At 39.5% G+C, this 14,672-nt stretch overlaps 1 protein-coding gene across 1 annotated transcript in view; it reads right to left on the reverse strand.

Annotated features, from left to right (window-relative positions):
• The window catches only part of LOC6557948 (protein naked cuticle), a 44,186-nt gene extending 32,581 nt beyond the window's left edge, over window positions 1–11,605 (reverse strand). Inside the window, exon 1 of the mRNA XM_043215556.1 lies at window positions 10,385–11,605. Within this exon, the coding sequence (XP_043071491.1) occupies window positions 10,385–10,448 (64 nt within the window). The 5' untranslated portion in view covers window positions 10,449–11,605. The remainder of the gene's footprint in view (window positions 1–10,384) is intronic.
• Between the last annotated feature and the right edge of the window lie 3,067 nt (window positions 11,606–14,672).

Genomic DNA, 14,672 nt, shown 5'->3' on the forward strand with positions numbered 1-14,672 from the left:
GGAATCTTACCCCCTGCCCTACCTCGTACTCTGACAGCTATGCCATTTGAGACGATTGACCCTGTCCGAGTGTCTGAGCTCGTTATAATACTATTCTACACCGGATACGCATAGGACTTAATACATATATTAAATATATGTATGTATATAATATGTATGTAGTACACGAGTAGAGAGTTTCAAATGGTCGGAAAAACTTTCTACGAAAACTAATTAAACAAATTACGTTGTGTGTGTGTGTGTGTGTAGTTTGTAGTTAGTGCAATGCACTCACAGTTTATATTACATGGGTGGTTGAAAGGGTTCTCGCAGTTTATCGCAAAGTGCACTTTAAAATGAAAAAGCCAAGTGGCAAAATAATTAAATGCAAATTACAATGACATATGGAATATGCATGACAATAATTAGTTCAAATTAGTTTACAAACTTGTTATACATTTAAAAAAAAAGCATCAATTAAGTTTCGCCAGCTGCTAAACAAATTAATTAATGTTTAAAATGCTCTATTTATTATGAATATGACTAATATATTTTGCATAATAATGTTTGCTATGATTTGAGTCACATTGCAAAATATCTGCTTTAAAATTATTATTTTTATGATTTCATTTGCATATTTATCATTTACTACATTTGATCACTTTATAGAAGAAGCACAACCAATTTGTCTTAGCTGGAATCATAAACGATACATTTTAGATCATATATTTTACATCATACGGAAAAATCGAAATCCTTGTTTAGTCCTGCATAATAGTTGGTTACTAAAAATGATAAGTTGTTTAAAAATGACTTTAGCTCAGGTTCTAAAATTGTTGTTGGCCCTGGCTGACTTCACCCTTTCTTTTTTTTTGGTTTTTGCCACTGTTTTGGGTAACTGAACTATCAATCTTTGGTGCGACCCTCTTTCGGGAAACGCCATCTAGCGTCCAACAGGGGCTTCAACTACAACTGACAGATGGCGATGGCTCCTTCAGCCAGCAGCATATCAAATTAACACAGACCCGAGGTTTAGGGCAAAAAAAGTGGGGCAGAAGGAGGGAAGAGGGTGTAGCTGTAGTAGAAGACGGTGCAGCGAAGGGGTAACTGTGAAGTGAAACTGGGAGATGATGTTCGGTGCCCATTAACTGTGGCACTTTTAGGGGCAGCGCGCCGCAATTTGTTGGCCAGGTTTTGCAGCAGCAGCGGCAAGCAACCGCAGCAAGCTACAGAAGAAGAAGAAGAGGCGCTCAGCAGCAGCAGCAGCAGCAGCCAACATGGCTGGGGTTTTATATCTACACGTATGTGTGTTATTTTTGTTTTCTTGCTTTTTAATGAGCAGCATCGTGCAGGGTTTCGGCTCGGACTCAAACTTGGGGCACCACTATTGCTGGTGTTGTTGATGCGGCTACCACCATTGGCACTGATGCTGCTGCTGGCAAATTGCAGGTTCTCTTCTTTTTTCTTTTTTTTGTAGCTCGCTGCGGCTCGAAAAGTGTTGCACTCATATTTTGCCGGTGTGCGCGCCTTAATTATATGGCCGCCGACAGAAATTCAAGTGAAAAGCATTCGGGGTCGACTCGGAGGCATTCGTTCGTGGCAAGCAGGCAAGCAGGCAGGCAGGCAGGCAGGCAGGCAGAGGCAGGCCTAAGCCTATTTCGAGCCGCTGTTTAAAGCATGAAAATTTAATGCCAGCTTAGCCCAAAACACAATGACCAAGCGGGTGAGCGTTGAAAAAGATGTCGATTCAGCTCAGCTCAGCTCAGACACAGTTTGAGTTTTGAGTACGAGTACGTCTCTTTGAGTTTGAGTGTGAGTTTTCTGTTCGAGTTTGGTTTCGTTTCGGTTCGTTTCGGTTTTGGGCTTAGAATCTTTGATGCCACATTTCCGTTTTTTTTTGTTTTTTTTTTTCGGGTTGAAGCCGCTTAACTGCCGCCCAGAAACTGTGCAGCCAACGCCTCGCTTTTCACTCTCCAGAGTCCGCTCAAGTATTAATTATGCACGCATAAAATATATTTTCGAAACCTTTTTCTCAGCTCTTTCAACAGGCATATTTTCTGTGAATGAGCGGGCGCGACATCAATGGGATGCAAATTAACTGTACAAACATAAATAACACTTGGAATTCTTGGAAAATATCCCATACCCAGCACCGTATCGCTCCGCACCACTCCGCACCAACATTTGTCAAAAGTAATAAAAATTGTTGGGCTTCTGTTGTTTTTGGGATCTGTCTCGTACTTTTGCTTGGACCTTTTCACGATTTTTGATAAGCATTCTTATCATATTGCGGCCCGACATCTTTGGGCATCTTTGGGCATCTTTGTTGCCTTTGCCCAGCTCTGACCTGTGAACGTTGACGTTGGACTTTATGATGTGTATACCCTTTAATGAATTCAAAGGCACGAGTTGGCAAACCGCTTGCTTGCCCACTCCCTGCCCCTCCACAACTTGTGCGCGTGCTCATTACCCTAGATACGAGTGCGAATGCTTTTTGTGCTGACTGTGGCTGACCCGTTTTCACTTGCAACCTACTTGTTGCCCCACCCGTTTGTAGCACTCACATTTAATGCGCTGCGCTCTACGCTCAACGCGTAAATGAATTGAAATTGACAGTTTTTCAGCAGATGCTCGCTTTCAGAATGTATCCCTTAGATGCGTCATCAATTATTTAATGCACTGCATCAAAAGTTGAAGCCACACACAACGCGAACGAAATGAAACGAAAAAAAAAATAATAATAATGATTAATTGGCGCTACAAATTTATGACGTTGTTGGATTTTCCACGTTCTGCCGATAGCCGAGTTGAATGTATGATAAAGCCCTTGATGGAGTTTTTTTCCCTTCGCCCGCCAGTCACAAGTTGAGCTCGCAGCGATTAAAACTTTTCGTCTGACACAAACAGCAGCTCCAACTTTATAAATATATTAATGTAATGCAGTGAGTGTGTCTATGTGTATGTGTGTGTGTGTACGATGATGGTTATTATTTTTTGTTGTGCAATAAATTATATGCCATAATAATTATTTATGAAAGTCTCATAGGATTTGTGGATATGGCATTATTGCGTATAATGTGGGTATTGCCAGCGGCTGATTTGGCCACATATTATCAGGTCTAAAATCAGACATGTTTTCGCAGCTATAATGAAACCAATTTCTCTATAAATATCTAAAGTACATTTTAGAAATTATCAATAAAAAAAATCAAAAACTCTTTAAAATAGCCTTTTGCTGTTTTTTCCGTATTCAAATCTAACAAACATTTAAGGCTTTATTTTAATTGCGCTTAAGTTTCAAATAAAAGAGTATTAATTAATAATATAGCACCTCAATTAACATTTTCTTTCGATAGCTGCCTCATTTTCAATTATTTCCCTCAATTGGCCATAGCTTTAAGAAACCCCAAACAATTTGAGTTGCTTTATAATGCGACCCTTTGCCAATTTCTGAAGAATTTCAATTGTGAATATTGATTATTCATTTCCTGAAGCGACGACGGCGCACCTATAACGAATTCGGATGCGGATGTTGATGCGAATGCGAATGCGAATTCGAATGGGGAATGAAGAGTGGAGAATGGAGAATGGGGAGTGTGGGAATGTCGATTGCTTCACTTGCGCCTTTGGCTTGGATGGAGACGTCGTCGTTGCCATCATCATTGAAATGGCAAATTGGACTGCAGAACGTTTTATATTGGAATTGCTGCTGCGTTGTTGTAGTTGCCATTTGCTGTTATTATTGCTGGTTTGTTGGAGTTCTAGTTTTTGCTGTATTTGTATGTGTATGTGTGTGTGTGTGTGTGTGTGTGCGTAATCATAACGGCTCGCTTGTTAACATGCTACATTAAATTTTTATCAAGAGCCATGCCAAGGGAGAGAGAGAGGGACCCAGACCCCGTGCCACCATACATAAATACATAAATATCTAAAATAATGATGTTGTTATTGTTGTTGCTTTTTCTGTTGTTGTTGTTGTTGTTGATTCTTATGATTATTGTGGCATGCTTGCAATGTAGCATGATTAACACGAGACACAGTTGAAATGGGGGGCATAAAAAAGAAAAACAATAAATACGCTCACAGAGAAAATAAATGCTAAAAGCATTGAATAATGCCAGGCCACAAAATAATTCACATATATTACAAATAATCATCATAACAATGGAGTCGGCCAACTTCTCCATCTCCACATCCTCCCCCATTGCCATCGTCATTACGCATACGCCGCATATGCGCCAACTCCAACTTTAATATGCTGTCCAATAACTAAAGCTGGACTTAAAGTCGGCATACAATCGCATTAAATTACAATGAGCACATTAAATTACAAAAAAAGCTGGAGTTGTATATTATACAATTGAATTGAATTGAATGGTTTTATATCAATTAAATTATTACCAAATATAAAACAGTGTTTAATGTGTGTGTATAGTTGAGTACGTTTTGGGAAATTACTAAAAATATTATTGAGTAATTTATTTATTTTAGATTAAATGTTACGCCGTTAATTTTAATTTAATAATTTCTTATATTCTCTGCAGACATTTCAGATTGTTGTCAAAAGTTTAGTAGAACATAAGCAGAAATTTAAATTTAAAGATAAGAAATATTAATTGTGAAAGCTTCTTAAAATAGTCACAGGCTACAAATTAATTAAAATTTCATTCAATTTAGCCGACTTTAATGTGGTTTATACGGCTTTTAATCTTATACAAATGCCATATACAAAAGTATAATATAAAGTAGAATATTTTCAATTACAACTTCAATTTAGCTGTTTAATAAATATAAAATATACTATAATATGCCTTTTACAGTGCTGTTGACATATGCAAATACAGAGATATTTCAACAATTTTTGCCTAGAATTGCATATTCGTAACGTAACCAGCAATCAACGGTGTGTGTGTGTGTGTGTGTATGAGTGCCTGCACAATCCATTATCTGCTGTCGACCATTTCCCAAAAAGCACTCAGCATCATCAAGTTGCCCAGTTTTGCATTTTAGCGCAACTCCACTGTGTTGCCCCTGCCACTAATCCCCTCCTCCGCCCTGTCATTCTGGGCAACACGTTTTATCATTTAACTCGGTGGGTCTGGGACTAGCCCATTCACCCACTCACCCACGGGGCCATCAAAAGCGTGGGAATTAATATCAATGTCGTCGTCATAGTCGTTGCTGTCTCTGTCACTTGATGCGTTTGCTATCAGCGCTCAGTTTGCTGCACTGCCACCAGGGCGTATGTGTAATGCCGTTTTTTTCTATGGGTTTTATTTTTTATTTTTTCTTTTTTTTTCGCTTTTTATCAATTAAAAGCCACTTCAAAAGCGGAAAGTGTCTGTGTGCCGTTGACACACACACACACACACACAAACACACGCAAACGCCCAAATAGCACACACAAACACCCACTCACACACACAAACAAGCTCGTAGTATTCTTTTGTTGTCGTCGGTTTGGTTTGTTGGACGCTTTTAGTTTTATCTCTCTGGCGAATACTTTTGGTACCGCATTGTATTTTAAGTAGACAGAATGCTGAAGCGCTTAATACCCTGCATAATGTGTGTATGTGTGTGTGTGTGTGGTTACTCTGTGTGTGTGTCTTAGCTGCATTTATTTTGCTATGCAAATTAACTGTTGGCCATATTTAATACCATTGAAATATGCGTAAACGAAGTGTCTGTGAATTGTTGGCATTTTAAATAATAATAATACCTCTGGAAATTGTAATTTTAAGTACATTATAGGTTTTTAGGTAAAATTGTTGATTTATTTAAAATTTGTCCTTTATAGTCATCATTCAGCAAATGCAATTTTTTAATTTTCCAAATATATAATTGGGTCTTTGATTTTAAACCAAACTTTATTTCTCAATTTTAAATTGAAATTTATTTACTCACTTTTAATTGTATATAATTTAATTTGTAGCCCTAATTTTAAAATCTTTTTATTGAATTAATAAATGAAAAATAACGTTTTTTAAAATCTTTTTTACAAATTGTAGACTGTTTTAAATCCACAATAAATAAATAAATAAGTAAAATCACAACGTAGTTAATTTAAAAAAAAATACCTCAGAATTAAGGCAGTTTTTTGCTGTGCATTGCAATTGAGCTTGGACTGGCAGACTCGCCCAAAGCGGTTCCATGTCATTTTATTCACCTCTCTCACTCTCTATTTGTTTCCATATGTGACTCTGCGTTGTTTTCTTTTTTTTTTTGCGGCTTTTCACTTTGACACAATCAACGTGCCTCAAACCAACGACGACGATCCCCAAATGCGGCGGCGTCCACTCAAAGCTAATGACCGACAAAGCGTTTTGTATTATTTTTCAATTTCATTTTCACTATGCGCTCTGCTCTTCCACTCATTTCTTTTTCACTCTCTACACCCCTCCACACCACACCGATGTTGTTGTTGTTGTTGTTGTTGTGTTCGCACTCCGTTTGGAGCGGTCTGGCCATGCATTAAATATTATTAAGATAAGGCGGAGCGCGCTTATCAATCAGACGTCAGACGTACCGACACCGTTCATGCAGCCCAGGCAGTCAGGCAGTCAGGCAACCGTTAACGCAAACTACACAATTTGCAGACAAACGCAGAGGGGGCAGTGGGGCAAGGGGAGAGGAGGCATAGTATTTAACAGTTGACTGGCTGACATGATTTTTCCATCATATTCATTGAAAGAAGCGTTACTGAAGATAGAGCCGACAGCTTTTTACTTTTGATGCCAACTCACAAATGAATGAAACAAGGGGGGAGGGGTGGGGAGGGGTAGCGGCAACCTTAATGTTTAAACTAACAATTTACATATAAGCAACATTGTGTTGAGAGCCAGAGTCGAAAGTCAATGTCGCATCTGTTTCTGTTGCTGTGTTTGCTTATTGAACTCTGGCGGCACATTTCCAAGAAGCCAATTGCTAAATCAACAAACACAAACAAACTCTGACGAGCAAAACAAAAACCTCGAAAAGTCATTACATATATCTTCTGATTGAGGAAGAGGCCCTTGCTCCGGCTCTCTTGCCCCCTTCTTGCTCTCGCTCCCTCTATCTCTCTCTCTCTCTTTCTCTCTCTCTCTCTCTTGCTGGCTTGCTGTCTTGGCTGTGGCCGCAAAATGCAGAAGCTACAAGCTAACAGCTTTTTATCTTTGGCACAGGCGGCATTGTTTTTGGCGGCCCAGGCCAAAAGACATAGCCTCCAAAAAGCACAAACAACAAACTCAACAAAAATAAATAAATAAAGAAAAAACCCAAAAAAAAAAAAAAAGAAAAGAAAACCAGTTGAGACTGGTGTCCAACAGTCGTTCGCTGCACCAAGCTAAGCCTTATAAGGTCGCTGGCATGTCAGGCAATGCCAGCATCAACGAAAACAACAACAACAACAAAAAATAAAAAACAAAGGCAACGGCAACGCCAACTTCCTGGCTAATATTACGAAAATTGCTTAAAGAGAGTTGCGCTCTGCTATGCTGAACCTCTCCGTCTCTGTGCCACCTCCTCTGAGGATCAGCCTCAAAAGTGCAGATCTGCTTGCCAGAGCTGAAGCCTGAGCCTGTCATGAGTGCCTGCCTGCCTGCCTGCCTGCCTGACTGCCAGCCTGCCATTGGAATCGCCTGTTGCCTTCTACCGTAATTCACAACAACAATAACAACAACAACAAGTAGCAACTGTTGCGAAACTCACTACACGCACAGTGACACAAATTTTAACGAATTATACAAAAATACGTCATATTTTAATATATTTATATTATAGCTAAAAATAACCAAACTAAAAACAACATGATTTGAAATATTTGATCTGCCTCAAAAACTGACATGCAATTTTGCAAGTTTGCTAACTCTTGAAAGAGTTTATTTATTTAATTAATGTGGGTCTTAAAGCAGTCCACAGTTTTTAAAAAGATTTTAAATCAAAATATAAAATTAGAATTAAATTATTTTAAGGAAACTTCTGTATTCTGTTATTTTCAGTGAGATCTGCCAAAAATTAGGTAAAAGTAATTTATTTATTTATTAATGTTAACAGTGCTATCTTTATATACCAATACTATTATAATTATTAATACAAATTAGAGCACAACCGCTTCGTCGCTAGCTCTGTTAATAAATTATTTCTTAAAAAAAAATCGAAAACTAAAGAACATTTTAATGACATTCATATTTCAAATAATTTACACACAAATCTAATATAAATTTTTACATTGATAAACTACAATTTTGCCACACGGTGCAAAGTGTCTATCTGTGTGTGTGTGTGTGTGTGTATTGCCGAACTTAAAGCAAAAAGCGCATCTTTTGAACAGTGCGCAAAGCGCAGCTTGTTCCGCGGCTCAGGCACAGGCCGCGTTGTGTGTGCGTGTGTATGAGTGTGTATCTCAAAGATACGAAGCAACGTACGCTCGTTTGTCTGTCTGTCTGTTTATCTGTCTGTATGTCCGTATGTCCGTCTGTCCGTCTGTCGATCGTCGGCTCTAAACCGCTTTTGTGTATGGCCGCCGAGATGCCTGGCATAGTTGTAAGCGCGGAACTGGTTGGCACTGAGGCTGAGGCTGTTGCTGAAGATGGAGCTGCTGCAAGCTGTGGAGCTGTGTAGATGGAGGAGTCGCTGCCTTGCAACGCGCCGACGCCGTTTGCCGCGCGCAGTTATTATTATTTTTGTTTGTGGCGGCGACTCAACGACGACGACGACGTCGCCTGCTTGTTGTTGTTTTATCAACGTGAGGGCTTTAAAAGGTTTTTTTTTTTTGCTGTGGCATGGCAGCAGCAACAGCAGCTGCCTCTACCTCAAGACAGCTAGCTCTACCTGCAACAGGTAAGAAATTTTCGCTCGCCCGTTCGGCATTTCAATGTGTTTTTGCTCTCCGCTTTAGGTTATATTTTTATTTGGTTTTTTGTTTTTCTTTTCGGTTTTTGGTGCCTTTTGCCTGCTGCTGCTGCTGTTGCTGCTGTTGCTGCTGCTTTCTTTGAAGTTGCATACTTCGGCGTGCCTTTGGGTTTCCTTTGAATTCTTTCTCTCTCTCTCTCTCTCTCTCTCTCTTTCTCTGTCGCTCTCTGCTTCTGCATCTGCAAGCAATTAGTGTATGGGGGCTCTGTGGCATGCCAGGGTTACCAGCGCTGCTGCAGACGATCCTTGTGCTTGAATTCGAAGTGTTGCCCTGGCATTTAATTGATGCAGTAATTGTAAACCAAACGCAAACCCGCTCTCAGCGAAGAGCAAAACGTTTCCACTGAAACTGCCACACTGCCACAAAAAATAAATAATCACATTGATTGATGATTGATTGATGTGACGTTTTCTGTTTTGTGCGCGCAGAAAATACTTTTGAGGAACCCTTTTTATATCTGCCTGCTTATTTATGATTATGATACTTTTGTTTTCTTCTTTTTTAGAAGTTGGCAATGTCGCCGAAAATATATTTGAAAAAAAGAAGCCGCCTTTTTCTATTGATCACGATTGCGGCGAGTTCGAATTCGATCTCAACGCATACACACATACATAGATAGTTCTTCCCTTTGGTTCTTTTGCATCTGCCTCTCTGCTGCCTGACGCATTCAACGTGCCACTTGGCCGGTGCTCTTTGGTTTTTCCATTTTCTATTTATTTTTCGTGCGTCGTATTCTTTTGATGTTTTTCTGAGTTGCTGTTGCTTTTGTTGTTGTTGTTATTATTATTATTGTTGTTGTTGTTGTTATGGATTTTCTACGTTCTATTTTTGTGTGCCTTTTTTTCTTCTCTTCTTCTAGCGACCACAAGCGAACGTTCTGTGTATCTTGCAGATAAAGAACGTTCGATTGCCTACATTTTCCACATTTCCCACTGTGTGTGTGTTGTTCTCGTTGTTTCCATTTGTTGTTGTTGTCGTTGTTGTTCTTGTTGTTGTGTGTAATTATTGGAGAAGGATGTGGGAGAAGCCCTTGACTGAATGAATCTTCAAATTTCTTCTTTACGTCTCGTAGACAGCAGCATTTTAGTAAAGAAAATCGGTTGGATATTTTGTGTGTGTGTGTGTGTGTGTGTGTGTGGATTTTGTTGTACATTTTTAGTGCGGCATTGTCTCAAAGAAGACAGAAGGGGCACTTTGTGATAACACCAATCATATGGCAGTCTACCATATGCTAGATACCATGAACCAAAAAACTAATATATATATTTTGTGTATTTTTATTTAGTTGAATTTCTTGCTAATTATTGTAATAAGAAAACTTAATAATTTATGCAATAATAAAATTATTGCAAATCAAAAATAGAAGCGACTATCTTTGAAGCCATTATTTCGGTCTTTTTGCTAGTTTAAGTTGCCGTATTCAAGCAAAACTACAAAGTAAATAAATTGCAAATTGTTTTTATTGTCAATTCTCTTGGCTTAGTAGGAAATAAACAATTGTGTTGCTCTTACCTGAGAACTGTTTATAGCCGCCGAGTATCTTATGCTTCCACCATTTGACAATATTTCCCGCCATCGCTGCTGCTGAGTTTCTGTTGCTGCTGCTGCTGCTGCCGCTATTCTCTGCAGGCAGCTGCTGCTTTTGGTTGCAGCTAGAACAGAAAGTCGTTGTTGGGTTGTTGGGTTTTTGGCTTTGGATTTTGTTTGGGTTTTGTTTTGCAATTTACGAGCGTGTAGCGGCGACTCTAACTGTAAATGTTACTGTTACAATATTGTTGCTTTGGAGCCAAATGTTTTACGGTCTTTATGGGTGGGTTATCCTTGTCTGTTTGTTGTTGTCGCTGCTGCTAAGAGACTAATACACTTGCCGCACTCACTCTCTCAGGTGTGCCACACGGAGCAACGAAGCGACCTTAATTTGTCTCTGGCATTATGCCGGATGATGTACGGGGCTGGGGGCTGGGGGCTGTGGGGGCAACAACGTTACGGTTGGATCGTAAAACTTTTTACAGCCGTTATATGCTGCATTTTAGTTGAATTTGGCGCATATTGTGCGACTTCCTCTCCTCTTTCTCTCTCTCGCTCTTTGTCACCCTTTCTCTCTGTGTTTTGGTGTATATATCTTACAGATACTTTTTGACGTAGCGCGCGTAATTTTAATTGTAAATTTTTGTTGTTGTTGCTGTTGTTTGCGCGACCCGACGTAAATAACTTGGCGAATGTACAACAACAACAACACTAACAGCAACAACAACAACAGGCATCAGCAGCAGCGGCAGCAACAAATAACAACTGCAAAATGCTAAAGCGCAAAACACGATTTGTATTTCCAAATGCGAACAGCGAACACTGACAGCGACTGCGACGCTGACAACGACTGCGACGGCGACGGCGACTGTGATGTTGACAGCGTATTTTTGGGGTGTAGTATTGTTATTGTTGTTGTTGCGGTGCTTGCTGTGGTTGTTTTTGTTTGCGGGGCGGTTTTTGGTGTTTAACGGCACTTGCTTTACGCTCTGCAAAATATACAAATGAAAATGCGCACCAAAGTAATAATAATTGCAAAATCACTCATTCATTCACTGCATTCACTTTCCGTTCACTTTTAGTTGCTGTTGTTGTGTGTTGTTTATTTATGATACACGTAAAGGACGCACGTTTGCCTCGCGTATATTCCAGAATCAAACAAAACACAACTCACATGACGCGCAATACTTATGCGAGCGCACACGACCAACTCGTTAGGCGTACGGAAACAAACTGAAATTACACGAAACACAGAAACGGCGCCCTCACATCTCAAACACAGCACAACGTAAAGTGGTTTGGTCAATGTGCGGAGAGTGAGCAACACGCTCTCTTCTCTTCTGTTAAAGCGCTAACAGTTCGTATGGAACGGAATCGGAACATTAAGCACTGTAAGTGCAAAAACAGCTGCTGTTAATCTGTGGAAAAGAGCGGCTTCGCCTGCTGTTAACCGTTGCAGCCTAGAAATATTGCTGTTAACATGCATAAATACATCAATTCGGTGCAATGTTCGCTGTTGACATTTATTTATTTAAGAGCCAATGATCAAACAGTTTCACCTGCTCTTCGGGGCTGTGGCAGCGGATTATAAATACCCTGTACTAATCTTATAATGGGTATAATATAATCCCCAACTATAGATATAGTTGCATGTGTCTAACTTCAATATTATCTGTACTTCAACCTAGTTGGAAAACTTAATAAGCTTATCATAATTAAACATTTTTTATTTTTATATTACAATAATTCTATGTTAATAAATATATTTAAACTCTTTTATGTATTTAAATAATTTTATTAATTTTTACATATTTTAATAAAATATAAACTGACTAATTAAATGAAAAATGCAAAATAAAAAAATTAAAATAAAGCAAACTAAGTCTGGGAGTATTAAAATGTATTATAGTCTTATTAGGAAATCTTCATAAAACAAGCTTATAATTTATAGACAATCTAAAAACCTATTTTCAGTTTGGAGAAAGCAGCTTAAAGACTGACTAACTTAAAAAAAAGCAATTCTCAAATATAGCAACCCGAAATAATTCTGGCTTAAATATCAGGTCTTTGTGAAATAGCATTTAAATTGTTTTGAACTGCTTTGACCTATTCAGGCGAAACTTACGACGCCCTAAATGGTAGCTTAAAATTCAACTAGTTGTTGAATGGCAAGCCTTTAATTATGTTCTGTATTGGTAATACCCCATTTTAAGTTCGCTCGCTCCTTAAGGTCGCATCGAAATTTGATTGTTTTTTAATTTGAAGGATCAGTGATCGGGTCGGGCCTCTCTCGCAGCGCAGTAGAAAAGCTCAGCTGCTTTTATTGTTGTTGTTGTTTTTGTTGTTGTTGTTAATGTGCCGCCTGCTGTGCTCGACATCGGGGCAATTACCCACCACTAGCAGCAGCAGCCGCCAAAAAAAAAAGGAGAAAAAAAAAACTTGCCCCAGCCCAAGACCCAAAACTCGACGATAATAACAGAGCAACCAGAATCCTGAATTACGCTGCAAATTCACAAAATACAAAAAGGAAAAAAATTGAAAGGGGCAAGTGGAGAAGCTGGCGGCAGCCGGCGGCTTTGTGCGTCCAGCGGCAACAATCCTCGCCTGGCCCCGTTGCCGTTGCCCTTCGCCTGGGCACCGCCGACACCGTAAACGTTCCGCATTGCTATAATGGCGCTGTAATTGAAGAAGAACACGCGATCGCAGCGGGCAACGCCAAAAAAAACAACAACAACAAAGGAAAAAAAAAAAAAAGGAGCAACCGCCTCTCTAACACAGCCAGTCACAAGGAGGCAGTAGAAGGGTTTCTTCTTCGTTTCATTTCTGGGCTCGTCGGGGTTTCTTTGGTTTTTGGTTTGGTTTGGTTTGGTTTGGTTTTCGTCTCGTTTCCTGCAGCGCCTTTGTTCTGGCTTCAACTTTATCATTATCAGCAGCAGCATCATCATCATTATCATCATCATCAGCAGCAGCAGCAGCATCAATGATCCATCGCTAGTCGTCTTAATTTCATGCCGTTCTTTTGTATAATTTTACTCCTACTTCAGCTCTATCTCTCTCCCTCTCTCTCTCTCTCTTTCTCAAGTTCTCTCTCTCTCTCTCTCTCTCTCTCTGGCTATCTCTTGGATGCGGGCAATTTTCGATTGTTCTCGTCCGCTCATTTAACCTGCTACAGGCTATTGATTGATGTCGTTTCCAATATCCTCTGTCCTCTATCCTCCGTCCTCCCTCCTCATTGTCCTTGCAGCGCTGCTGTGCCTGTTATTGATTTATGGTTTCTGAGTGCTCCGTAAAATTTCGCACAATTTTCGCACAATGCGTTTGACAAAAGTTGATGAACAATCTCTCCCCTTTCCTCTGTCCTGCTCTGCTCTGCTCTCTTCTCATTTCCCTGTCTGTCGCCTGCCGTCTGTTTCATCTTCTTTCGCATCCCTGCATGCAGCCCCAGAAATGTAATTACCCAAAAGCAGGCGCAAAAAGTGGGCATATGTCTGATGTCTGATGGGGTTTTTACCAGCACTCCCCCAACCCAGCATCGTTGACTGAGTGTTGACTGCTGGCCCTGGCAACTGTCACTCTAATTGACATGGGCAGTAGCTTCAGCTGGACAACGGATGCGTTGTCACTCTGCGTGAGTGTGTGTGTGTGTGTGTGTGTGCCACACTGATGAGGTTCGCTTGATGGGGACTTCATTAGCCCGATTGACATTTTATAATTAGTTTTCGAAAGAAAATTCGTTAGGGAAATCGATAAAAATTAAGTGCATGTCCCTAAAACCAGCCTGCATTGCCTGCATTAAGCAACCATAACGGAGTAGCTAATCCTTTCACATTGCCTTGCGAGAGCATTAATTCTATTCGATATTGATTTGGTATTTATTTTATATTTTTCCCAATTAGCTGGATAGTTTTGGGTTAACAACTTTCCATAGCCATAACTTTGTCAAAAGTGACCCGATTTCATAAAATGCCTGACTTTTATAATAGTTTTGATCTATTGAATAATACTCCATTAAATCAAGTTTCTAGTCAAACCGATTATCAAAAGATAGGTCTTTTTGCTCATTGTACTCTAGATTAAAATAAATATATGGTTTTATCGATTGGCAATTATTAATGTTATTTCCAGGCACATTAACTTTAACACTATTATTTGACGCAGGCAAGTATCAAGTGACAGACGGGCAAAGAGCATGTCTGACATTGCACTAAACTTAAAAACAAATTTAAAACACATCAAACAGCAGAGGAGTAATTTGATTTAGTTGATTCTTTTG

Source organism: Drosophila grimshawi, unplaced genomic scaffold (genome assembly GCF_018153295.1).
Source record: "Drosophila grimshawi isolate 15287-2541.00 unplaced genomic scaffold, ASM1815329v1 contig_44, whole genome shotgun sequence".
NCBI classification, from domain to species: Eukaryota; Metazoa; Arthropoda; class Insecta; order Diptera; family Drosophilidae; genus Drosophila; species Drosophila grimshawi.